The 26,140-nt window shown below is 35.2% G+C and overlaps 1 protein-coding gene across 6 annotated transcripts in view; it reads left to right on the top strand.

Annotated features, from left to right (window-relative positions):
* Nucleotides 1-26,140, top strand: part of GRIK2 (glutamate ionotropic receptor kainate type subunit 2) — a 567,703-nt gene that overhangs the window by 184,250 nt on the left and 357,313 nt on the right. For all 6 annotated transcript variants that reach the window (XM_059700852.1, XM_059700851.1, XM_059700850.1 and 3 more), the window contains exon 3: nucleotides 25,283-25,450. In XM_059700852.1, coding sequence (XP_059556835.1) covers nucleotides 25,283-25,450 — 168 coding nt within the window. The remainder of the gene's footprint in view (nucleotides 1-25,282; nucleotides 25,451-26,140) is intronic.

Genomic DNA, 26,140 nt, shown 5'->3' with positions numbered 1-26,140 from the left:
TGACACCCAATTACCTATATGATATCTTAAACTGAACACCTGACTTTATATCCTGACCAAGCTGTTTTTTTAAAAAGAATAATAGTCCTTATTTAAGCAAAGGGCACTTCCATCATTCTAATTTCAGAAGCTAAAAATTTGGAAGTCATTTAAAAAAAATGTTTCCCCCCTTATAACCCACTTGTGATATGGCAGCCAAATCTGTCAGCGTTACCTTTAAATTCAAGCAGGCCCTTGAATAATGTAATTTCATTCAATGTTTTATAGTTATAATATTGATGAGATGCCATAGGAACCAAACTCTTGATTATATCAATTAGTTTATGGTAAAATGATTTTATATGTCATTTCATTTAAACTCGGACCCTGTTGACAGTATTAAGTGAGCACTTATTATATATCTGAATCTGACCACTTCTCCCCACCTCAATCACTGCCTTCCTGGTTCAAGCCACCATATCTCTCCCCTTGATTATTATGAGGCTCCTACTAGTCATACCCTGCATCTATTCTTTTCTGTATTCAGTTTCCTCTAGGCACACAAAATGACTCTTCTAAAATGTAAGTAGAATCATAGCACTCCTCTGCCAGAAAGAACCCAAACTCTTAAACTGCTTCAGAAGCCTCCCCTGAAACCCACCTTCTACCTGACCTCCTTCCCGCAGCTCCCAAGACTCCCGGGCTCTTTCTTGGACCTGTCAGGCATACTCCTGTCTCTGGGCATTTTCGCTTTGCTGTTTTCTCTATCTGGATGCGCTTCCTTCAGACATACGTATAGCTTCTTCCCAGTCCCTCCCATCTTCGTCTGTATGCAAATGTCACCTTCTCAAGGAGGGCTTCCCTGGCTAACCTATAAACGTTACCACCCAGCTCCTTTGTTTTGTTTTTCTTCATAACAAGAACCACCCTCTCTTATAATATGCATTTATTTATATATCTGCTTATTTTCTCTTCCAATAGAATGCAATTTCCAAGAGAGTAGGGATTTTGGCTTTATCTGTTCACTGATGTATCCCCAGAGCTTAGAGTAGTGGCTAGTACATATTAGACATGACAAATATTTATTGAATTGTTGAATTAAATTATTCCATAAGAATTTACTGAGCAATAAACATACGGCATTGAGTTTGGTTCTGCTTAAAATAAGGAGAGGATAAAAGTACTCCATACTTTCAAGAAAATTAAAATCTAAGTTGGGAAATGATGCACACAAATATCTACAGTACAAGACAGAATATAATAAGCAACATACAAAAATAGAAGTACAATGTTAAAGGGAATAAGGTGGGCTTTCTTGAGAAATTTGCACTTAAGAATGGACCCGAAATATGTGATGAAATTTCAACCGGGAGAGATAAGATGGGAATTGAAGGATTGCTAAGACAGCAGGAATAACATGAACAAATTTATATAGAAATGAAAAAGGTAGGTTATATGCAGAGAATAGTGTACATTTCAGTTGTGAAGATTGTAGACTATAAACATAGAGAGAGTGGGAGATGTCATTTATATATAGTGGACACTCTTCACATGCAGTTTCTGGCAAATGAAAGCTTTTATGCACCTATTTCTTGAGCGGGAAACCATGTGATGTCTATGTTACTTACCCCTTTTTCTAACTTCTCCTTTGTATATAGGCAATAGAGTCAGTAGTGGGCAGAGACCTGTGTATGGCCTGGTGTGGAAAGCCCTGTTTTCTCAAATGGTAAAGCTCACTCAGGTGAATCAAGTTTTATCTCTTGGGAACTTAAACTATTAAATAAGGAGACGATCAGGTTAGAGCAATGGGAATACAACAGAAAGGTCATGTGGCAGAGACAGGCCATGAGGGAACATTAGTAAGCAGAAGTGATGATATTTATGAGTATAAAGCACCTCTGATTAAGCAAATGTTTAGTCAGTGTTTAAGAAGAAGCTAATTGAGGTAAGAAAATAATATGTAGAATAAGGGTAGCCTTGTTGGTAGAAAGAGAATTAGTCAAAACTTTCACGGAGAGAAGACTTGACTTACTGAATATTTATGCCATGTTACCGGAGGTGCATCCAAGTCAAGAAGATACACATATTTCTGCTCTTAGTGATAGCAGAGCAACAAGATGAGAGCGACGTGAATCCTGATAATTTGAAAATCTTTTCTTTGATTCTGCTTTAGTATCATTGTAGCTATATCTTAAGTCCCTATTATTTAAATATTGCATGAGCGCATTGCTGATACTTGTAACTCAAAGATGCTTGTGCAAACCCATTTGCCCTCTAGTCATTAGCTTCCTCTTCTGAACTATGATGTACCAGATAAAGTGGATTTGCTTCCTTTATCAAAAATCTCTGTAGCAATGAAAATAATCTGATTTTTTTTCTATTGGATGTTTACTTGTATACTTTCCATGTAGAATGGTATTTTCATAAAGTAGCCATTGTACTATTTTGACAGTGAGAACAGAAAAAAAAAAGAGTTTAGTGAAAACTTATGCAACTGGTTTTATTTCCCCCCCCCTCCTTTCATTTCATTTGGTGTTTGTGTTTGAAGTTGTATGTCTTATCCATGAAAGATGGGAATTTAATTGCTCTCATCAAACATGGTGCCTAATAAATTGCTTACTCTGGCAGAGAAAATTAGAAATAGCTTTAATATGAACAGAATCTTTTTAATATGGCAGATTTTATATGATATAGATTTATATAAATAGATTTTTTTTTATATCACATGCCATCTGTCTTGACTATTAGCATGATGACTGTAGCTGAAGCTATTATATGCATACATGGGGTGATAAATCGGTCTTGCTTTGTATGCATGTACTATTTTTCAAATTTTCTCTTAAAGAAAAGCATTTAAAATATTTTAATATTTGACATAAATTTGTATTTTTAAAGTAGAGTAATATTTTATTCTACTTTATTTGTAGCATTTATTTTGGCTTTTCTGTGCCTAGTGATTACTTAAAAGTAATATGAATATAAATAGAAACTCCTCCACTCAGTTGTTTTTCTCATCTACTCAAGCATAAACTATTTTCTGTATTAGTAGAATTTTTTAGTGTAAGGTTTTGCTTCAAGGCAACCTATACTTCTCAAGTTTTCAAATAAAAATGGTCTAGTTTGATGTAATTTTACAGAACAGTTTTTTCATAAGCATACTAATGAAGTCTGCTATGTTGCCTACTTCAGGAAACTAACATTGCAAAAAGCCAAGAAATCTGGACATAGAAAAACTGCTTGAGGAACAAAATCTAGAAAATCAAAGTTGAAGAGAGGAATTATTTCTCTGTCAAGTGAATCAGCATTAATACTGCACTGTTGTTTAAATCTTTATGTTTTTAAAGGACATAATATAAAATTTTCAAAGTAAGCATAATTGTCTGAGTTTATAGTAATGTTACCTAGAAAGCACAAAGAAAGAACTGATATTATGGATCACATAACAAGCAATTCACAACTGTCTAATGCAATAATTATATACAGACACATGTAAACATATGTCAGAAGTTGCAACAGTGTGAGATTATGGCACTTGACTTTTGGTTACATGCTCAAATTCCAGTAGATGGGGGTGCTACTACATCAAAGAGGATTATGAGTAAACTAGTATTTCTCATTTTCCTAAGCTCTGAGTAAGGACCTTTTTTTTATTTGAAAAGTAAAGTAGAAGAATTCCCCCAACACAAGTACTTACTTCTCAGCTACATAAATAATTGGACAAGTTTATAATAATCTGATAATCCTCAATCATAATTATAATCTAAAAATGAGGTTTTTCCAAAAATAATCAACATTAATAGATTAGTAAGACATTTGAATCTCAGAAATGTGCCCAATAATTGCTATTTCCTTTTTAAAATAAGGGACCAATTTGTTGATTCTGAGGCTATATATTTATTTAAACTCCAAAGTAACTTTTATAAAATTAATTTTAAGATGTCAAAATTATATGTGTTTATATATGTATGTAAATATGTGTGTATATGTTGAATGTGTAAGAATATGATTCTGCTTATCCATTGTGCTAAAATAAATTCATACATTTGTTCATTTAATCATTCAACAAATAGTGTCTATAATGTTCCAGTTGCTTTGCTACACATAATGATGTATAAGTTACATACCCTAATCTCAAGCAACTCAGACTCTAAGTATCAATATGTGGAATCTAAAAAAGCAGTGCTTGTAGAAACAGAAAGTAGGATGGTAGTTACAAGGGACAGGGGATTTTGGGAGATGTTGTTTAATGGTACATACTTGCAACTAAAACATGCCTAAGTTCTGGAGATCCAATGTACAATATAGTATTGTAATCGTCCTTTGTGGTCTAGCTCATGTTATGAGATCCTCCAGCTTTGCAGCCTATCTACTGCTCCCTCTTTATAGACATTGTCTGCTGCTCCTTTATCTCTATCTCCAAATCCTGTTTTTAACATCCATCTCAAATTCAACTATTTGAATTTTCTACTAATGACTACACCCAAGCATTAAATATTCCTTTTTTTGAACTTGTATAGCATTTTACATTTCTCTGATGGGGAATTTATTTTGTTCTCTCATTTTCTTCTTTTAAGACTAATCTTTCCTTTCATATACTTTATAAAAAATGTTTAAGACTGATTTTGATAAGAAAGGTACACAATAGGTTCTTGTTAAAATATAATAAATGAATTAACTGTGATGCATGGTGTATACTACTATGTGCTGGGGATAGATGACTGTAAACCAGACTTAGATCAATGACCTTAATTGAGCATAAGTTTAGCTGAGCGTTCTTGGGAGGCAAACAAAAAGAGAAATGTGATGGGCTTGTTATTCATTTGTGTTTATTTCATGGTTTTGGTCTTCGGTTGGATTCCTTGGGAAGAAGACAATGTATACAAGTGTGCCGTGAGTTCTATAGAGAAAAATGAAAAGAGTGAGATTGGGCCAAGAGAGAAGTTTGGTTGCAGCGGAATCATGAAAAGGGTTTAGCTGACCCCTTAGAGATGCTCTGAAGCTGAGATGACCCTTTAGAGTTGTCCCAAGTTGGGGTGAGGGAGTTGGATCCTTGTTCCCTGGTGTTAATGCTTTTTTAAAAGTATATTTTTATTGATTTACAGAGGAAGGGAGAAGGAGAGATAGAAACTCTCTCCTTCTCTTTCAATGTTGAGAGAGAATCACTGATTGGCTACCTCCTGCCCATGCCCCACTGGAAATCCAATGTACAATACTGGGGATCGAGCCCAAAACCAGGCATGTGCCCTTACTGGAAATCAAACCATGACCTCCTGGTTCATAGGTTGATGCTCAACCACTGAACCACATCAGTGGCCGGGCCATTGATGTGTTCTTGCATGTGGTCTGCCTTGAGAAGGAGGTGTGCTTTGGGCAGGAACCTTCAGTAGAGGTAATTCCTGGGAAGCCCAGTAAACAGTTTTTCCAACAATGGAGTAAATAAATACTTCAGTATTGAAAAGGGATCTGGGAGGCACAGGGCAGAGTTGCTAATTTCTCATATATTTGCTTTTCATAGACAAACTATATCATCTCTTTGGTAGGAAGGACTGTGCTTTATAGAATTGTACACTAATAAAATTGTAAACTGAGGCAAAATCATATGCATGACCCTGGAATTGTGGGTGTGGAGGAAGGATTAAAATATGGCATCAATTTTTAATGCAATTCGTATGTGACTAGGAAACCCAAGTTAAAAAAAATAATAATAAATAAACTAGATAAATGAAAAAAACAACAACACACAGTTTATTACAACAGCAGAACAGATGCCACAAGGAATTACATTACATGATTAATTGCCAAATGAGCCACATTAAATCTTTGCTGGAACAAATAAAAATAAATTACTAAATTAATGACATAGACAACTGTTACTACAGTAGTTTAGTTGGAATGAAAAGTCAGGGAAACAGCAATTGGAGATAAGGGTGAAATTCTTCCAAATAAGGAATTTATATTATTTCTTTTGAGGTCCTAAGAGTTTTTGAAGGTGTTAACAAGAGATCGTGAAGATGTTAGTAGTTCCTTGGCCTGGCAGTGGAGCCATGGGTTAGTAGGAAGAGACCGGGGGCAAGGGTACAACTGATGCAATTTCCAGTCTAGACATGAGATGACAGAGGTGATGATGGAAATGGAGGAAACGTCCTTGGTAAATATTTTCCTAATTCTCTGCTCTTCGTTGATTTCCCTCTCTCTGATCTGCCATTGGCCTCAATTCTTTACATAGGTGGGTTTTTGATAAGTTGCCATAGTAATTAGCAATAACATTAACAATAATAATTAGGATTTGTATATTTTATGGAGTCCTTTCCCTGCTCATCTGACTCTTCCAAGCATATTGTGACCTAGGTAGGACAGGAATATTTATTACCATTTTTAGGTATGAAAACTAAAGCCCAGTTCTTTGATGTTATTATTCCCTTCTCAAGGGAAGTTTATAAACTTCTTCTTTTTTATCCTCACAGAGCCTAGAATAGTGCTTTAAATATGGAAAGCAATCAAAAAATTTCAGTGGAATGAGTGGGAGCTCATATTTGAGGCACTACAACCTTATAAAAATTTGTGTTATAGATTATGCTGCAAACTGGTGACTCTAAGTAATATTAAAGTTGACTTTGTCATTTTTTACTTTCGAATGAGCAAGATTTAGTTTTGAAATAGATGACAGCTTCATATGTTACTGTAGGTGCAATATCACATGGAGGGATCCCTTTTTCTTGCTATTAGAAAAGGTTACAGAGTTTTTCAGATAGAGTGCATGCAAGTATGTATCTAAAATTAATACACCCCCCAATGAAAAATGTATTTGTAATGGAGAATTTTTGTAGACAAATAAGCATATGAGAATGAAATTGGGCAAGATATTGAAGTCTGGAAACCATTGGATTAGGGTAAAGTTGATTAAACTTGAGGAACATAGAAGTGAGTAAAAGAGAGAGTACAGAAAAAGTTCAAGTTCAATACTCACAGACTTTTAAAAATTCTGAAATGTTGAGAATAGTTAATTTAGAGAACATGGTGGGGAGTTAAAAACATGAAAAAAAAAAAAGGAAAAAGAAAAGGGATGATCAGGAAAGTGAGAATATAAGCCCAGACTGAAGGAAAGTATTTGCAAAAAGACACATCTGATGAAGAACTATTATCCAAAGAACTCTTAAAACTTAACAGTGATAAATCAACCTGCTTAAAAAGGGGGCCAAAGACCTTACCAGATGCCTAACCAAAGGAAATATACAGGTGGCAAGGATGTAAAAATATTTCCTGTAATGTGTTATCAGGTAAATGCAAATTAAAACCACAACAAAATATTAATATGGCCAAAATCCAAAACACTGATAGCACAAAACATTGACAAGAATGTAGAGCAACAGGGCATTCATTGCTAGTGGGAATACAAAATGGTACAGCCACTCTGGAAGACAATTTGGCAGTTTCTTACAAAACTAAACGTATGCTTAGCTTATGATCTAACAATTGAATGCATTGGTATTTATCCAAATTAGTTGAAATTTATATCCACACAAAAACCCACACCCAGATGCGTATAGCATCTTATTTATAACTAGAGGTCTGCTGCACAAAATTCCTGCACGGGGGGAGCGGGGGGAAGGGCCCCCTCAGCCCAGTCTGCACCCTCTCCAATCTAGGACCCCTCAGGGGATGTCCCACTGCCGGTTTAAACTGGCAGTCGGACATCTCTCTCATAATCCTGGACTGCTGGCTCCTAAAACCTCACCTGCCTGCCTGCCTGCCTGATTGCCCCTAACTCCCCGCCCTGTAAGCCTGATCACACCTAACTGCCTCTGCCTGCTGGCCTGGTCGCTCCATGCAGCCTGCTGCTCAGTCGTTTGGTTGCCCCTCACTAACCCCCCCTGCCAGCCTGGTTGCCCCACGCAGCCTGTTTGGTCATCCGTTCGGTTGCAATGGTTGCTTAGGCTTTTATATAGCTAGATTGTCAAAACCTGGAAGCAACCAAGATGTCCTTTAGTAGGTAATTGGATAAATAAACCTTGGTACATCTGATCATTAGAATAATATTCCACACTAAAAGGAATGACAATTGAGCCATGAAAATACATGAAAACCTTAAATGCACATCATTAAGTGAAAAGACTATATACTGTATGATTCCAACTGTATGACATTACAAAAAGCCAAATTATGGACACTATAAAAAAAATCAGAGATTTCCAAGGGTTGGAGTAGGGGTGAGGATATGATTTATAAGAACAACTGCATAGTATTCCCTGGTGTAAATATACCACAACTTTTTTTATCCACTCATGTACTGATGAGCAGTTGGGCTATTCCCAGATCTTAGCTATTTTAAATTGTGCTGCTCTGAACATAGGGGTGCATACATTCTTTCTGATTGATATTTCAGACTTCTTAGGATATTCCTAGAAGTGGGATCATTGGGTCAAATGACAGTTTCCTTTTTAATTTTTTGAGGAATCTCCAGTTGCATTCCCACCAGCAGTGTATTAAGGTTCCCTTTTCTCCATATCTTCTCCAGCATCTGTTGTTTGTTGAATAGTTGATGGTAGCCATTCTGGCAGGTGTGAGGTGGTACTTCATTGTAATTTTATTTATTTTTTTAAAATTTGTTTTTATTGATTTCATAGAGGAAGAGGGAGAGAGAGAGGAAAAAACCTTAATGATGAGAGAGAATCATGCCCCACATTGGCGATTGAACCCACAACCCAGGCATGTGCCCTGACAGGGAGTCAAACCAGGACCTTCTGGTTCATAGGTCAATGATCAACCACTGAGCCATGCCAGCTAGGCTCATTGTTATTTTAACTTGCATCTCTTTGATGATTAGTGACATTGAGCATTTTTTTAAATACAGTGGGGCCTTGACTTAGGAGTGTCCGACTAAAGAGTTTTTTTGAGATACCAGCTGCGTCTTGGCTGATTTTTTGCATTGAGTTGACAGAGTAATTTGAGTTAACGAGCTCCTTAACGAGCTCGATCTCAGAACGAATTAAACTCATAAGTCAAGGCCCCACTGTATGTCTCTTGGCCATTTGTAGGAACTCTTTGGAGAAGTCTGTTCAAGTCCAGTTTTTTAATATATTTTATTGATTTTTTTACAAAGAGGAAGGGAGAGGGATAGAGAGTTAGAAACATTGATGAGAGAGAAACATCGATCAGCTGCCTCCTGCATACTCCCCACTGGGGATGTGCCCGCAACCAAGGTACATGCCCTTGACCGGAATCAAACCTGGGACCCTTGAGTCTGCAGGCTGACGTTCTATCCACTGAGCCAAACCAGTTAGAGCCAGTTTTTAATTGGATCTATTACCCTTTGAGACAACATGGGGGGATCTGGGAATTATTATTTAAGTGAAATAAGTCAGTCAGAGAAAGACAAATACCATATGATCTCACTTATACATGGAATCTAGTGCACAAAATAAACTGTTGAACAAAATAAACCCAGAGACATGGAAGCATGCAATAGACTGATGAATCTCAGCGGGAAGGAGTTGGGCAGGGGGAGGGATTAACCAGAGAACTTATAGGCACAAATGCGTTACCCATGAACATAGATAATAGTGTAGTGAAGGCCTGGCAAGGGGGTGGGGGCAGGAAGGAGGGGGTCAAAGGGGAGCAGCTATAATACTTTCAGAAGTAAAGACACATGTAAAAAAATAAATATAAGAACAAAATAATAATAGGCGCTCAGAAAAGGTCTCTTAATCAAGAGGAAGGAAGGAAAAGAGAAAAGAAGGGGAGAGATAAGAAAGGTGGGTAGAGGAGGAACAGACGGAGGGATGGAGGTAGGAGGTTGGGAGGGTGATGGTTCAGATCAGGTGTAATCAAACTTTTTCTGTAAAGGGCCGGATAGTAAAGATTTTAGAATTTGAAAGCTATAAACTCTGTTGGAACTATTCTACTCTGCCTTGTAGAGCAAAAGCAGTTTTAGACAATACCTAAGCCTATAGTTATGACTGTGTTCCAATAAAACTTTATTTACAACAATAGGTGGCTGGTTAGGTTTAAGAGACATATTTTGCTGACTCCTGATTCAGATGATGCCAGAGTCCACTTGGTTACAAATAAACAAGATTAGCATGACTTTATGACTTTTCTGAATGAAAGAGCAGGGACTATGTGCACATACATCCGTACGAGTACATGTGTAAATATTTGTGTGTGTGCATTTTCCCCACAAAATATTTGGATTCCCAGTTCAGATAAAAGTTATGTTTACACTGTACTGTCATCTACTAAGTGTGCACTAGCATTATGTCTACAAAAACAATGGATGTACTTCAATTAAAAATACTTTATTATTTAAAAATGCTAACCATCATCTAGCATTCAGTGAGCTGAAATCTTTTTGCTCGTGGAGTTTCTTGCCTTCAATTTGTAAAATATCTAATATCTGCAAAGCCCAATAAAGTGTAACAAAATGAGGAATTCTTGTAAATTCTGATGCAATGGTGTCTGTATTGACAGAGCAGTCAGGAAACATTGAAAGTTAGCCTCTGGTCTTAAAGTGAGTTTGGCTTCCTGGTGATTCCCATGTGTGCTTTGTCTGCGGTTCCACTGACATTGCTCAGTTCCAAACCAAAGCAAGGATTTCCCCTGTCTTTAGCATAAGAGTTTTAAGAAGCTGTTAAATAGATAATATTTAAGTATAATAAAGATGTTACCGGGATCTTTGGGTCCCTTCCAACATTTTGAAGACTCTCTGGTAGGGATGAAGTAGGCATTTTATCCAGTCATCTTCGGCTGTACTTGTTTCCTCTGACTTCTTCTATCAGTTATGTTTGCAGCTGTCATTCAGTCCCCCAAATGTGAAACAAAGTCTCTGTTTCTTGATTACCCCCCAAATTACCACCCACACAAAGATATGAAATGGTTGTATGGGTAGAAAACATATGGTAACTTTTAAATTACATTTAATATTAGACCTCCCTATTTTGTCAGACTAGTGTGGCTCAGTGGTTGAGCATCGACTAAGACCCAGGAACGTCATGGTTCCATTCCTGGTCAGGGCACATGCCCAAGTTGCAGGTTTGATCTCTAGTGGGGGCTGCGCAGGGGGCAGCGGATCTGTGATTTTCTGTAATCATTGATGTTTCTTATTTTTCTCTCCTCCCTTCCTCTCTGAAATCAATAAAAATATATTTGTAAAAATTGAAGAAAAAAAAAAAAGAAACCTCCCTATTTTTAAAAGTTTTTTTGATAATGCTCCCTTTCTTTCCTCCTGTATTTTCACATATTCTCTCCTATTTGTATATAAACTTGGCTGTTGTTCAATACATTCTACTGTTGCTTCATTTGCATAATATATGTCTAACATATTATTTCAATATATTACTTCCTTTGGTTAGCATAAGTCAAATCAATAATGCAATTCCTAATTTCAATGACTTTATAATTTAACAGAAAACAATGGATGTCAAATAGACTTAAGAGAGCAAATAAGCAACATGAATCATCAGTGTCAATTGAATAGAGCAGAATTTCAGATTCCACTGTGTTCCCATCAAATCAAAGTGGATGGAGTAAGAAGTTGATTTTACTGACTCAGTTATAACTGCCTTAGAACCACATGCATATTTTGTTTGACCCTGAAGGTCAAGTAGGAGGTATGAGCTTGTAGATAATACAGGGTCTTATAGATCATTTCAGGAAATAAGAATATCATAAGCATATTTTGGGCAAGCAGAATTTTTGGTTGGCTTACTGAAGTTCACATGATGAAAAAGAAGGGCTGTTTAATTTCAGCTTGGAGTGATGTTGGGTCTGGAACTATTTGTGGAGAAATTTAGACCACGCTTAACAAAGTCTGCATATAATTTTATGATTTAATGTACTTTGCTTTACTCTCTTTTGGCAAGACCTTTCTTCATAAACTGAAAATAACTCATGAATGAATTATAACCAGGATCTCTTCATGTTTTAGAAGCTTCATGAATTTATAATGAATTCTATTCTTTGTATTCTCATTTGAGTGATGAAAGGGTCAGAAGCACAATTTATAGGTTAAATGATATTAGAGAACTCTGCATTGTATGACATATTTCATTAAAGCAGAGGCTATGAGCTGGGGCTTTAACAACCAGGAATTTTACTCACAGTACCAGCAATCATGTTCATAATTACTTCTATAATTGCTAAAAATAAGAAGAAAGAACTCTATGCATGCATTTTTAAATATATTTTTATTGATTTTTTACAGAGAGGAAGGGAGAGGGATAGAGTGTTAGAAACATCGATGAGAGAGAAACATCGATCGGCTGCCTCCTGCACACTCCCTACTGGGTATGTGCCCGCAACCAAGGTACATGCCCTTGGCCGGAATCGAACCTGGGACCTTTAAGACTGCAGGCCCACGCTCTATGCACTGAGCCAAACCAGTTAGGGCTATGCATGCCTTTTTAAAAGTTGTACAACTGTAGTCTCCATTCAGAGTATATTTTAGTTGTGAGGGGATACTATGTCTTATAAAGTATAATAGTTCTATAATGCTTATGTAAACTATAAAGTTTGTCTATAACTAAGTGTTCTGAAAATATATAGTAGGAACATATAGAATATGTTAAATTAGAATTAAAATTCTTGTAAGGATTTATCTTTCTTGTGAGGAGTAAAGGTTAGTTACAAATTATCCCAAGAAAATTAAAAAGCAGATTGAATTCCTGCTTCTCATTAAAAGGTTAATTATGACCATTTCAAAACTTGGCTTAAAATCTCCCTAGTCATAAAAATTGAAACATTTTAAAGTAAAAACTTAATGCAACATGTTATGTATAATTATAAAATGGCAACAGATTTATGCACATGAATATAACCAGTGAATGATATTGGTAGCTACCAATAAATCTATTTAAAAATTTTTCAGATATCTTTCATTTTTCCCCCTGGAGCCACCAAATTTTTTGGGAGCCTCGTTTAATATACGTAAAACTATGACAGAAATAAAAAAACCAGGAAACACAATGTATATTTGGGTGATAAATGGCACAGCTTTGAGTGCTGTTAGAGTTTAGAAAAAGTAAATATTGCCTTTGGGAAAAATAAACTTTTTCCCAAATTTTGTAACACTCATTTTATTCATTTTAATCAATGGCCAAAGGGAAATTTCAGGCCCAAGGGTATTTGAAGGACTGTTAGAAGACAAGAAGATGGTTAATTATCCACATAATTATAGTTGAAAAGCCAATAATTTATTTAAATGTGTAATGACTTAGCTGATGATGAACATTTTTTTTCTACTCTTTACTAAGCAAGATATGATATTTTAGTTTCTTTATAGGTAAAACTAGAGGCCCGGTGCATGGGTTTGTGCATCGGTGGGGTCCCTTGGCCTGGCCTGTGCCCTCTCGCAATCCAGGACCCCTCGGGGAATGATCCCTGCAGGCCAGGCCGAGGGACCCCACTGGTGCACAAATCCATGCACTGTGCCAGTTTCAGCCCAATCCCAACAGGCCAGGCCAAGGGACCCCACTGGGGCACGGATCCATACACCAGGCCTCTAGTATGCATATGAGATCTTTGATTTATCTCTTCCCACCCCCCCACCCCCTTCCCTCTGAAATTCATCACTCTGTTACATGTTTCCATGCCTGTGGTTTCCATTCCTGTGTTGAGCGTCTGCCCCCTGGCGGTCAGTGTGCATCATAGCTACCGGTCAGATAGTCAAAAGGTCGGATGGTTGAACGGTCAGCCGGTCACTTAGGCTTTTATATATATAGATTTTAAAAATAGCATTGAAATCTTCCTTTTATAATTTGTAATTAAATGTACTAAGTCTTGAAAGCAGTTGGTGACTTGACTCTTGAAACTGAAAGCAGGCCTGTACATTTGGAGAAATACAAGAACAATATTATGAAATGGGAGGGCTCACAATTGTTAATGAGTTTTGGAATCTTACTTGATTACTGGATGAAACAGTTCCATTGTTATATACCCCTCCATTTGGCTGGGTATGATTCCATGAGAGATAAATTGTCACCATTTTAATTTTTTAATGAATGCCTATGTTTCATTGTCTCTTAACAAAATGCGTATTTTCTGACAAAATGCAACAGAAGGATTTTATGTTTATATACAAAAGACCTGAGTTTGAGTCTTCACTGTATCACCTCCTTGCTGTGTGATCGTTCTTGAGCAAGTCTCATGAGTGAGACTGATTTTTCACCTGAAAAAATGAAGCAGTACTAATACTTTTTTCACCCAGTAGTGAAGCTGCGCGTGCTTATGGAAACACTATGTTCTTTACCAAGTGCTTTGAAGTCATTAGTTCTCCTACTCCTTTCTCTTTCCTTTTCCTCCCCCCAGCCCCTGCTTCCTTACCTTCCTTCTTCTCCTCATTTTTCTTCCATTAGCTTTTCATATTGGGGACCATGTAGAAAGGAAAAAAAAAGCTTAAATAATTGTTCTTTAAACTGCTAGAAATGGAGGTTATTTATAGTGGCACAATTCACCTTAGCTAAAAAAAAAACAACTTTTTATGCAGATATTTAGGTTTCTTATAAGGACAATATTATTAGATACCTTCTGTGATGTCCTTGGAATAAGCTGAAATCAGTGTTATTTCTTCTTAACCTTTCATTCCAAGTTTGTATAAAATCCATAAAAAATGATTTTTTAGAGAGTAACTCATTAGCATAATAATTTCATGGGGTGGGGATATAGTGATTGGATTATTTCAAATCCCTAACCTGATTCTAGAAAGTGGAGTGGCTTCCTATTCTTGAATAGATTATTTTCTAGTGGATGTGGCATGACCATGGAAGGCAGTAGGCTGACAGAAATCCATAGTTATGATTCTGATGTTCAGTACGAGCTCAGTGATTAATGAAGTTATCACAAGTAGAAATTTGATCACGGATAAGGTCTCCATCTTTGCCTGTATTGCTGGGCTCTCTCTGGATGACTCAGCTAAACCATTGGATTAACTTTGCTTTCTCTTGACCAGGTATGTGGTTCAGACAAGACTGAGGATTTGGGTTGTGACCCACATTTGCCTCAGAACCAAAATTTAATTTTAATGTTTTGTGTGTCATGCAAATTAACTACATTAAGTCATGGACAGTTTAGATTGGCAAGGGCCTTATGGGTGCCTTTATTCATTGATTCATTAAATAATTCACTGATCCATTTCCACAGATGTTCATTAAATATCTCTTATGTGCTAAGCACTGTGCTGGGCACTGGAGTTAAGGAGATGAAAAAGCACAGCCTGAGCCTTGGTATCACTGGAGTGCTTCAAGCTTTTCAGTTCACAACTAGGTAAACTGAGGCCCAGAACACGTACCTGACTTGATTAAAGTTCACAGTTAGTTAATGGCCAAACCAGAGTTAGGATCTCAGGCCCTAAACCACCACCCTGAAACACTTACCATAACTATGATACCTTTTAATTATTCTTGTAAATTCACATAAATGTGCTATGGTATAATTAAGCATCATATATTTATACAAACAATTAAATGTATAATGTATTTAAACAACACATACCAGAGAAAACTCAGTTGGATTTATATACAGGCCATGTACATAACAGCCTAAAATAAAACCAACCAACCAAACAAAAAATACGGTTGCTGCTTTTAAGAAAGAATATCTTTGTTTACATTTGTAGCATTTTCTCAATATCTTTGTTCTGTGAACTGCCCATAAATAACGTTCTCTTTCCTCTGAAGTGTACTTTGTGCCATATTTTCTTTGTCACAAAGACAGAGGAAAAGCAAATGGCACTTTTACTCACATTAGGATTATGGGATATTTGTTGTTCTCCGACAAAAGCTAAATACATATTCATAGCATCCAACAAATATAGTAGAAATTCTATCTCTGCCTCTAGGCTGCCTTCAGCGAGGTCATACCAGGCAGTTAGGGATATATATTGGTTCTTATATGTCTACTGGGAGAAATCCATTTTGGGAGGTTGGGCTGGAAAGCAGTTTAGGCTGTGAGTTATGTATATTTATAGTGTTGCATTTACTCTCACTGTTCCCCTGTGTGAATCGTTGTATGGGTTCATGTTGACAGTATTGGATGAGGCACAATGTGTTAACCTCTTTTCTCCTGTAATTATATAAACATGTACCCTGTACGTGTTGACCTGGGAATGTTGATCAGAACATCTGTTATGATAAACGGAACAGTGAATGAGAGTTGATTTTTGAATTGTTAAGTACTAAAAGTCATTCTTCTGATCTGTGGTTTTATGCAAATGTGAATGTTTGAAAATGTTGCTGAAACCTGTCATTCCTTAACTTGCCAGAGGTAGAAAGAGAGTTTGCTTTTTATTGTTCTCACATGGATGCTGCCCAGCTAAGGAGTTATTTGTCTTTTTTGGAATCAATTGAATTAACCTTTATATCAATTTGTATAGCGGTCTAAGCATTCTAGAGCCTGTAGGAAAAGTGCCAGCTTAGTGTTACCAGTAATGTCAGGATAACCTCAAGAAATCTTGGCAAAGGTTTTTCAGTATGCAGTCAGCATCATTTACATGTTTTTGCAAATTTTGGGCAAAGAAGCCAAGAGCAGTAGGGTAAAAATTCATAACATGAATATTACTGTCATAATCCATCTCTCAAATGAATGATTAGTCAAAGAAGACCTTAGACCAGGGGCAAATTATTAAACTCAATTTGCAAAAGACCCCCTGGCCATTCTGATTGCTTGCAAATCCACTTCACTGCATCTGGATATCCAATCTAGGTATTATCAGCTACCTTTCCCATTATCAGCTTGGTGGAAAGCAGAAGACATGTTAAATATTTTAAGGTTGTTTTCATGTGTTTGTTTTACATACATTTTAAAATATTTTAATTTATTTATTTTTATTCAACTCACAATTGGTTTCTAAGGTTAACAACAACAGTTTTAATTTTGAGTTGCTTAGCACATCTGAAGTTTGGGAAAAAATTTCAACCAAATTGCTCACATACTCAAAAAACATTGGAAAGTGCTGTTCTGGGGAGGGAGGGAGGAGATATAAAAGTGTCCTTGTCTCTGCCTGATCTGAATCAGCTTTCTAAAACCAGGTCATCTTTAGTTCAACTTTCAAGGTCATTGTTTTGTAAAGATAAAGAGGTTCATTTCTATGGTGATGGGCTAAATTTGCTGAATCTATATTTGGAAATTTCCTCATGATGGGAAACATTCTTTCTTTTGCTTGGGTTCTGTCCAATGCTAAGAATCTAAATTTGTATAATGTTCTGTGCCAAATTACTCCATAATCAAAAGTTGTTTTCTTTCTATAAAGGTACCTCAGATATATAAAATTTATTTTTATTTTAAGAAGTCCAGAAAATAGTAATTATCTATAATCTTTTTATTCATAGATATCTTCCATTAATATTTTGGTGCATATCCTTTCAGAGATATTTCTCTATGTGCATGTTTACTTGCAATAGCTATGTTTTATTGATACAGCACTGTTGTTCTAAGGATTTTACTCTATTCTCTCATTTAATCTTCACAACAAATCTATGAAGTTGGTATTTGGTAATTCTGATAATATAGCTATTGTTTTTCCCAATAGGACAATGAAATAAAGAAATTATGTAATGTGTCTAAGGCCACACAGTACAAAGGAAAAACTGGGCTATGAACCCAAATAGGTTGACTTCAGCGTCCTTATTTTTAACCAATACACAATATTGCCTCTTAAAAACACGCTGACTACTACTTTTGACTTGCTATTACATTAGGAATATATCCTGAATATTTTTCATGTCAAGAAATGTATATCTACCCAAGAATCTTAAAGGTTGTACACTATTCTATTGGTGGTTTGCAATACTGTAGAGAACCAACCCTCCAGGTGATGTACATTTACATTGCTTCTAGCTTATTTCATCATTAAAAATAATACTGCTTTGAACATCTTTGAACATATATAATTTAAGGTATAATGTCTAATTCTTCACTATCCATGTAGTTTGCCTTTTCTACTAATACTATTTATTCTGTAGAATTCCTTGTTCAAAGATTATTCCTTGATTCACAGGACAAAAAAATTACATCAGTGCAAGGAATATTAATTGAGCACCTACTGTCTGACAGACAAATAGGAGCTGGAGATTCAACACTGAGCAAATGCACAAAAAGTTTACAGGCTAGTTATTGTTAGCAATTAATGAATTTTAGAAGCATTTTTAAAAAGCTTTGCTTAATTATAGATTCGCAATTCACTTCTCAGATATTTAGAAGTAGTACCAGTTTAAATGAAATGTTCAAGGGTAGTATTCATTTTAGTAAATGAAAATCTGTCTGGTGTGTGTGTGTGTGTGTGTGTGTGTGTGTGTGTGTGTGTGTGTGTGTTGGTAATTCAATCACTCTCCATCCTGAACACACAAAACTCCATAATCTACAGCTGCGTCATTTCATTTGACCATAAGAAAAATGTACCCTTTTAGGCTGTGCCTACATAGAGTCAGTATAAATATTTTGGTCAGTGACCTTTTGCTTTATTTGACAGTGTCAGGCCACTATATTTTCTCCTCCATTTTGTCTCCAGATTAACTAGCTGGTTGGTTAAGTTTTCTTCAGATGTTTCTTTTGTATGAGACTTTGTGGATAAATATCAGTCTTGCATGCATAGTCACTTTTATATTCGTTATTTATATATTAGCTCTCCACTGGCTTACATTATATGCAATTAAAATTTTTACAGTGCTTTTTTGAGTTAGATGATTGGAGAAGGAAAGTTACTAACTTTAATACTATACTTACAATTTTAAGTTTTCCTTGACAAACAACTTTCTGCAATATTTTCTCTCTACACCTGTTTTGTATTCTTTCAGCTTTTAATTCTCAGGAAATAGTATCCATTATTGAGTGATCACACTAATTCTGAGGAATAAGAACTTTTACATAAATCCCTATTAGCCTTAGAGATACAGTCTTTTATTTCATAAACTGTTCTCATTACAAACATAATTCACAACACTTTGTAATTTGTAAGGGGCTGTAGCAGATACTTGAGGCTTTCTGGATTACTGTGAAGGAAAACACGGATGAAGGGACACAATCAGATCTACACGATTCTCTTAGTTGCCTGGGAAAGGGAACATAAAGTATAGCCATTTGATCAATTTCTACTATATTTGTTTTATACTTTCTTGATGTAAAATATGATTTTGATTTTCTTCAATTTCTTATTAATACTTGCAATGCCTTCTCATAGCCCCTCTGCATATTAGTAGTTTATTCTTCTAATGTGTACTGAGCACATTGTGTGCTGGCACCAAGTTAAGTCCAACAGGTCAAAGATGAGTAAGTTATCTCTCCTGTCCTCAAAGAGTTTTCAGAGAGACCATGTATGGTAATAGGTGATGCCACTTTATGCTGTGAGAAGGACTAGAAAAGAGGAGTGAAACCAGTTGCAATGGAGGCTTGAAATCTATCTGTGAGTGTTTGCAGAGAAGTGGTCTTCACAAAGGAGATGATATGGTATTATTAATGGTAACATGAATGCTAACCAGTATAGCATTATCAAAATATGTTAAGAAAGAGAAATGATATTTTTAAGGATTTTAAGAAATCTTGCCCCAAAGTTAGAAGTAAACAGTTCCTTTTTTACCTTCCTTTATCCACTCATTTAAAACAAAATAATAAAACATATGTGATAGTTAATAGTCCAATTAATGGCATAGGAAGATTTTTGAAGAAACTGCAAAATAAATATGAAAAGGGGAATGCAATGACTGTCTTGAAGTTCTATTCCATATGAATAATATAAATTATTTTATATGTAATTTCAAATTACATATTTAGGTCACTTTATGAATTGCACTATTAATATTAAATTGATTTCTGATTTTTTAAAATATGAATTTGGTAAGAATCTATCTTATTACTATTTCTGAATTTAAACTTAAGGAAGTTTATTTAATACCTCTAGTTTAAGCAACCAAAGGACTTGTATGCATGCGTATTAGCATAACCAATGGACACAGACACTGGAGCGGTGAGGGCTTGCCTGAGGTGGAAATGGCTGGGGGGTGAGAGGGGGCAATGAGGGAAAAAGGAGACATATGTAAATCTTTAGACAATAAAAAATATCTCTAGTTTAGCCACATAACATCTAAATGCTTTTTGGAAACAACATATTTGCATCTAGTTTTTTTATTTTTATTTGTTGAACTCAGTAATATTTTGATATATGGCTTTTCAAATGAATTTTTTTTTTGCAAATGAAAGTTACAATATTAAGGAGTATATCATATTTGAAACAAATTGGCATTAAACCAAACCTTAGGTTCTGACAGAATCAGTGATACACCCCAATTTACTAAGCAATCTTAGACTCATGAGTTTTCTGAATCTCTGATCTTCAAGATCATTTCACCCAGCTCATTCCTTTAAGAGAAAACAAAGGTGTGGATAGTGAAGGGGCTTGGTAATTTGATCACTTTTTGCCTTTTTAAAATTTAGCTGACCTATATTTTATAAAAAAATCAATATAATTAAAATGTGTGTTCCTGTCCTTCAGTAGTTATTGCTATTTATACTGTTTATATGGTAGTTATTCATGTGGCTGCCTTCTCTGTTATCTCAGTTTGATCTGTTCTAGTATATCTTGATATTATTCAAGCATCTGCCTTCCCAATCAGTATGCATTTCTTCTGGGTCTAAATTTCTAACATTGAAGTAGCCATTTCCCAATTTTCTTCACAGTATGTAGTGTGTATACTTTAAATTTGTATTATTAGAATGCGTAACTCCAAGGTCTTCCCTATGATTTAATCGTCCATTTGTAGGGGAAAAAATCAACACCTATTTTCTATTCAGTAGCAAAAAATATGTTGCAAACAGTAGGAGGTTTATAATGTTAAAAGCATATTTGTTTTTAAAATAAGGAAGCATATTTACATGCCTGAACACAACCAATTTTTGTGCAATGGGACTAGGACATTATTTCCTGCAACTCGATTACAGTTTATATACTGCCTTCTGTCTCATATTCTTTATTCTGGCCTGCAATCAGCAGCTTTCTTTTTCCAAATGCTTAGTACAAGTTTGAGTGGAATTGCCTATGGTAGATGGAGAAGGAGGTATGCAAGAGTAGCTTTCATGCTTTCTATAGTTGAATGACTATAAACAATGCTAAAACTGCAAACAATTTCAGGACATTTCACAGACTAAAATTTTATTGGTCTCATGTTCGTACAGTTTTTAGTTTACTTGAAATATTGACAAAGGTGCTAATGTGCATGCTTGGTTGAATTTAACTTTGTAACATTATAATGAAGAACATTATTGTTTGTAGAAATATAGCTGAAAATACTGGAAGCACTCCTCTTATTAAATTAGAAATAACTGTTGCTTCCTGGCCCAAAGGAATCAGAAGCAAGCAGGAAGAGTGGTAGGTATCTCTCAGTGTGAAGTTGAGATGGGTCACTGTTCTCCTCCTTGGAAAACATATACCTTTACTATGTGCTTTCCACATAATTCCCTTTTGGGAAGATGTGACCTATTTATTAATTTTTCCATGGATCATGTGCATATTTTTCCACTTGCAACACGCTGGTAACTAGGCTGGCATCCCCCAACCTCACAAAAATCAGTGTTATAATGTTAAAGACATATTTCATATGGATGTAAAACTCTAAATCTGTTTTAAGGAATTAGAAGTATTTACCATTGAAAAAAAGGAAACCCATGTGAAAACAACCAGAATTTTAGGATAAAGAGAGGCAATGTTACCCAGCAGGAAACAGTACAGCACAGTGATTAAAAGACCTGGATTGAGGTCTTGTGTTTATTTCTTCTTTTTTTTTTAAAAAAAAAAACTTTTTAAAATTGATTTCAGAGAGGAATGGAAAGGGAGAGAGAGATCGGGATGAAGCCCACAACCCCAGCTTGTGACCAGGAATCAAACTGTGACCTTCTGGTTCATAGGTCAACACTCAACCACTGAGCCACTGGGACAGGGCTAGATCTTCTAAATCTTAGCTGCTGTTTTTGCCTGCTTGATCTACTAGCTACTCAGAGTGGTGTATTACTTTCCCATTGTGATCTATTTCTCCTTCTAGTTTTGTCAATATCTTGGCATTTTTTAATTAGATTATATAGATTCTGAATTATGATATCATCTTGAGTATTGACCCCTATCTCCTTATGAATTGCAGGATTTATCTCTATTTTTTTTATTGCCGTCAATTCTATTTTCTCTAATCTTAGGATATCTTCACCAGCTTTTGTTTGGTTAAGGTGGTTTTAGGACAAATTTTTGCTGCTTGTTCCCACATTTTTCACTATTTCTCTTGTAAGGGGATTACAGTTTTGTGCCCTTTTAGCCTGTTTAATAATCTTAAACTTTAAAATATGAATTTATTCCATTTACTTTTGATGTAATTACTAATGTATTTTTATATCTACCATTTATAACAACCATATTAAATTTTAATGAGACTTATTTCTACTTTAATCTTAAATATAATATTTACTGTTAATATGTGTTTTTATCTTTATAAGTATCATTCTTACTCTATTATTTTCTAAAAGTCATTTTAAGTTAAAATTAATTACTGAAATCTATCAAGTGTCTATAATAAATAATATGGTGACTGCATTTTAATGTTTGATCAATTTATATATTGGATATTATTAAAACTTTCCAATTTTTTAAATAGAATTACAACTTCTTTTTTATACCTCAATTTAAGGCACTCACCTAACTTTTTTTAAAAGTTATTCTTTACTAGAATTTTTTTTTTTTTTTTTTTTTACGCTCTCTGTCCATACCTTCCCTATATACATCAGGACCAGTAATCTGTTTTCTTGAGTTAATGTTTCGGAAGTATTATAAAAGATATTGTGTTTGGAAAGCTTTGCATTATCTGGATGTTTTTATTTTTATATACAAAAATTTAAACTGTGGCTTTGAATCAATAAAAATTAATTATTCATGTTGTTCAATTAATGGAGAAAATGGGTTTCCTAGAGCAATTACAAAGATTTCTTTAAATATTCAAATAATGATAAATATGTAAGCTTAAAGTTGAATTTAAATTTTTACTTTGAAAAGAGTAAAAGATAGGAAAATTTTAACCCAGCATCAAATATTGATCATCTTATCTTTATTTTGTATTTATACCACAGAAGCTATAATTTGAAATGAAGAAAGTACAAAATTCATTTTTTCATTTTATTTTGCCATTAAGAAACAATTTCAGGTTTTGATTTTTATGTTATTTTTCATTCCTAAATAACTTTAAGAAGGTCTTTCCAATTGCTCAATTAATTTTCTGTTTCATAAATACGATTTTACATTTCTCCTCACACATTATTATTAAGGTTATTATATCTAATATTTTAGGAATTTCTGTGTATTTCGCCTGAATGAAATTTTGAAGAAAACGACTAGTTTGTAGTAGAATAGGCAAGTGCTTTGAAGTCAGGCACCAGCAGATTCTAAATGCTTGCTCTGCCACTTGATAGCTATATATGACCTTTGACCATTGCGTAATATTACTTGGGATTATTTTGAAGATTAAATGAAATCTTAAAGAATTGTTGAGTGCTTACTCTATGGCAGCCACAGTTCTAACTTCTTCATTACGATATAACATTTAATCTTTATAATAGTTCTATGCATAGTCTCCATTATCATCCCTTTTTTTAGAGAAGAAACTCAGACTGAGGATTTAAGGAACTACCTAAATGTACTTGATGGCAAGTGGCAGAGCCAGAATGTAAGCCCATCCATAATGGCTCGGCAGTTCATGCTCATAGCACTATGTTCCTCCACATATATAAGAGGTCCAATTTGGTTCTTGACGCCCATTAGGCATGTAAATAGTTTTTAGCCTTGTGCTTAGCATGAGTTACCAAACATTTTAAATATATTCAGAGTACTATTTCACAATCAGTTGATTACTCTAACTACACCATCAATTTAGTTGAATAAATAAGATAACTATTGCAAACAAATACGATGTAAAATATTTTTTCTACTTCCTGAATATAAATTTGTCTGATCACCATTATATCTTTTGAGTCCTAATTCCTCATATTTAGAGGAATTGTTACCATACATAATGCATACTAATTTATCAGATGTAGTTCTCATAGTATCATCATATGACTTTCATATATCACAGACTTTTGAAGAGATATGAATTGCAAGCTGTGGAGATGGCTTATTCAGGGAGTTTAATTTATGAATGATCATGCTGAGAGTACATGTTGTGAAATTTGAAAGAGAGAAAGATAAATGCTCTCTTTTCATTAAGTACTAGTTTCCCAAGGACAGAGGTTGGAGGGTATCAGGTATCAGGTGCTCCCTTTTTATTCCATTCATCAAAGTAACAATAAGGAAGGAATTCTGTTGGAGGCAGCAGTCTCAGTTAAGTCACCCATAACTGAAGAGAGAGAGTTGATGTCAAAAAGAAAAAAGGCTGGGACAAGAATGAGGGAACTGGACAGAGACATAGCTGATAGAAGGTGACAGACAGAAGGGTCATGTTTTTAAATTCTACTCCACACTTTCGGTGAAAAAGATATGCTACAGTGCTATTCACCTGTTAAAAGATTTCACTTTTTGTGAGAGTTATCTTCCACAAATGTCACGTATCTTCTGAAAAAAAAAAACAAAAACAAAAAACACCGAGTAACACAAATAGGGAGATGCTACTTCATTCTTGTTCTCTTTTTTTGCAAGATGCTGAAATTTTCATTAATAAGTATTTTGGGCTTCTAATACAATAAGTGGCATAATATTGTTTCAAAGAATTCTGATTTCTGAATTAATGTAGACAAATTAATATAATTTCCCCAATGCCTAACTCGATAGCTTTATGTCAATACTAGAGGCCCGATGCATGAAATCCATGCAAGAGTAGGCCTTCCTTGCTTCTGGCCGCCAGCAGGCACCCGGAACCTGGGCTTCCCTTGCAGCCCGGACTTCGTCCAGAAGGTCATCTGATTGTCTGGTCTAATTAACATATTATGCTTTTATTATTATAGGTAGAAGATTGTTCTGGAACTGTGTAAAATTTTGAGGGATAATATTCAGTTCCTAAGTCAAGATGTCTATATACATAGGCACTAAAAAAAGCAGTTACTAAAGACGAAATTATGTTAAATTTAGTTAGTAATACCAAGATAATTTTGCCAGTATGGAGTGCTCTGAAAGAGCATCTCCCACATATTCAAGTTCACAGAAAAAAGTAAGCCCAAACTCCATGTACTTAAACAAATCACACATATACATACATGCACCCATGTAAAGACATATATACACACTTAGAAATGTAGAAAAATGTTGACATTTTCTCTATTTCATAAAAATTATGTGATTATTCTTCCTTTTTTCCAGGTGGTATTTTCGAATATGTGGAATCTGGCCCGATGGGAGCTGAGGAACTTGCATTCAGATTTGCTGTGAACACCATCAACAGAAACAGAACCTTGTTGCCCAATACTACCCTAACCTATGACACTCAGAAGATAAACCTCTATGACAGTTTCGAAGCATCCAAGAAAGGTAATTGATAGATATTTAACATTATGTGTTCTGGATTTCAAATTTCCAGGAATTCTAAAGAGATTTCTTAATTTCAAATATAATTAAACTAGAGGCCTGGAGCATGAATTCATGCAAGGGTGGGGTCCGGCCTGCCTACCCTGATGGGAGGGGGGTTGACTGGGGACAGGGCTGGCCAGGGGAGGGGCTCCAGGCAATTGTTGGCTGGCCAGCCCCACCCCCTGGTTGAACTCCTGGTTGAACTCCCGGTCGAGGGGACAATTTGCATATTAGCCTTTTATTATATAGGATTGTTAGGAATATTTTCACAAAAGGTTTCTTTTCAAAATGCACCTAAAATTATCAAGGAAGTTAAAGTGATGTGACTACCCTTGGCAAATAATTGTGCTTATAACAAGAAATGCAGTCAGATCCGTTATAGTAAAATTGCTTTTTCAACCAAATAATTGATTATCAGTCAACTCCATTACATTATTACTGTGGTCCTAATTTACTGTCTACCTTGAAAACCCTATAGTTCCACATGATCTCTAAGCTTTATTAGAAAATTTTGAACAATCTTTAATTTATGTATAATCAATGCCCATTTTTTAACCACTTGATGTTCTTTCTTGTAACTGAAAATAAATGACCAATGATAAAAATTGGACTTTATGAAGAGATAATTAGAATACTTTATTAATTGTGTTT

Source organism: Myotis daubentonii, chromosome 6 (assembly GCF_963259705.1).
Source record: "Myotis daubentonii chromosome 6, mMyoDau2.1, whole genome shotgun sequence".
Lineage (NCBI taxonomy): Eukaryota > Metazoa > Chordata > Mammalia > Chiroptera > Vespertilionidae > Myotis > Myotis daubentonii.
This window is presented reverse-complemented; position numbering and strand designations above follow the sequence as displayed.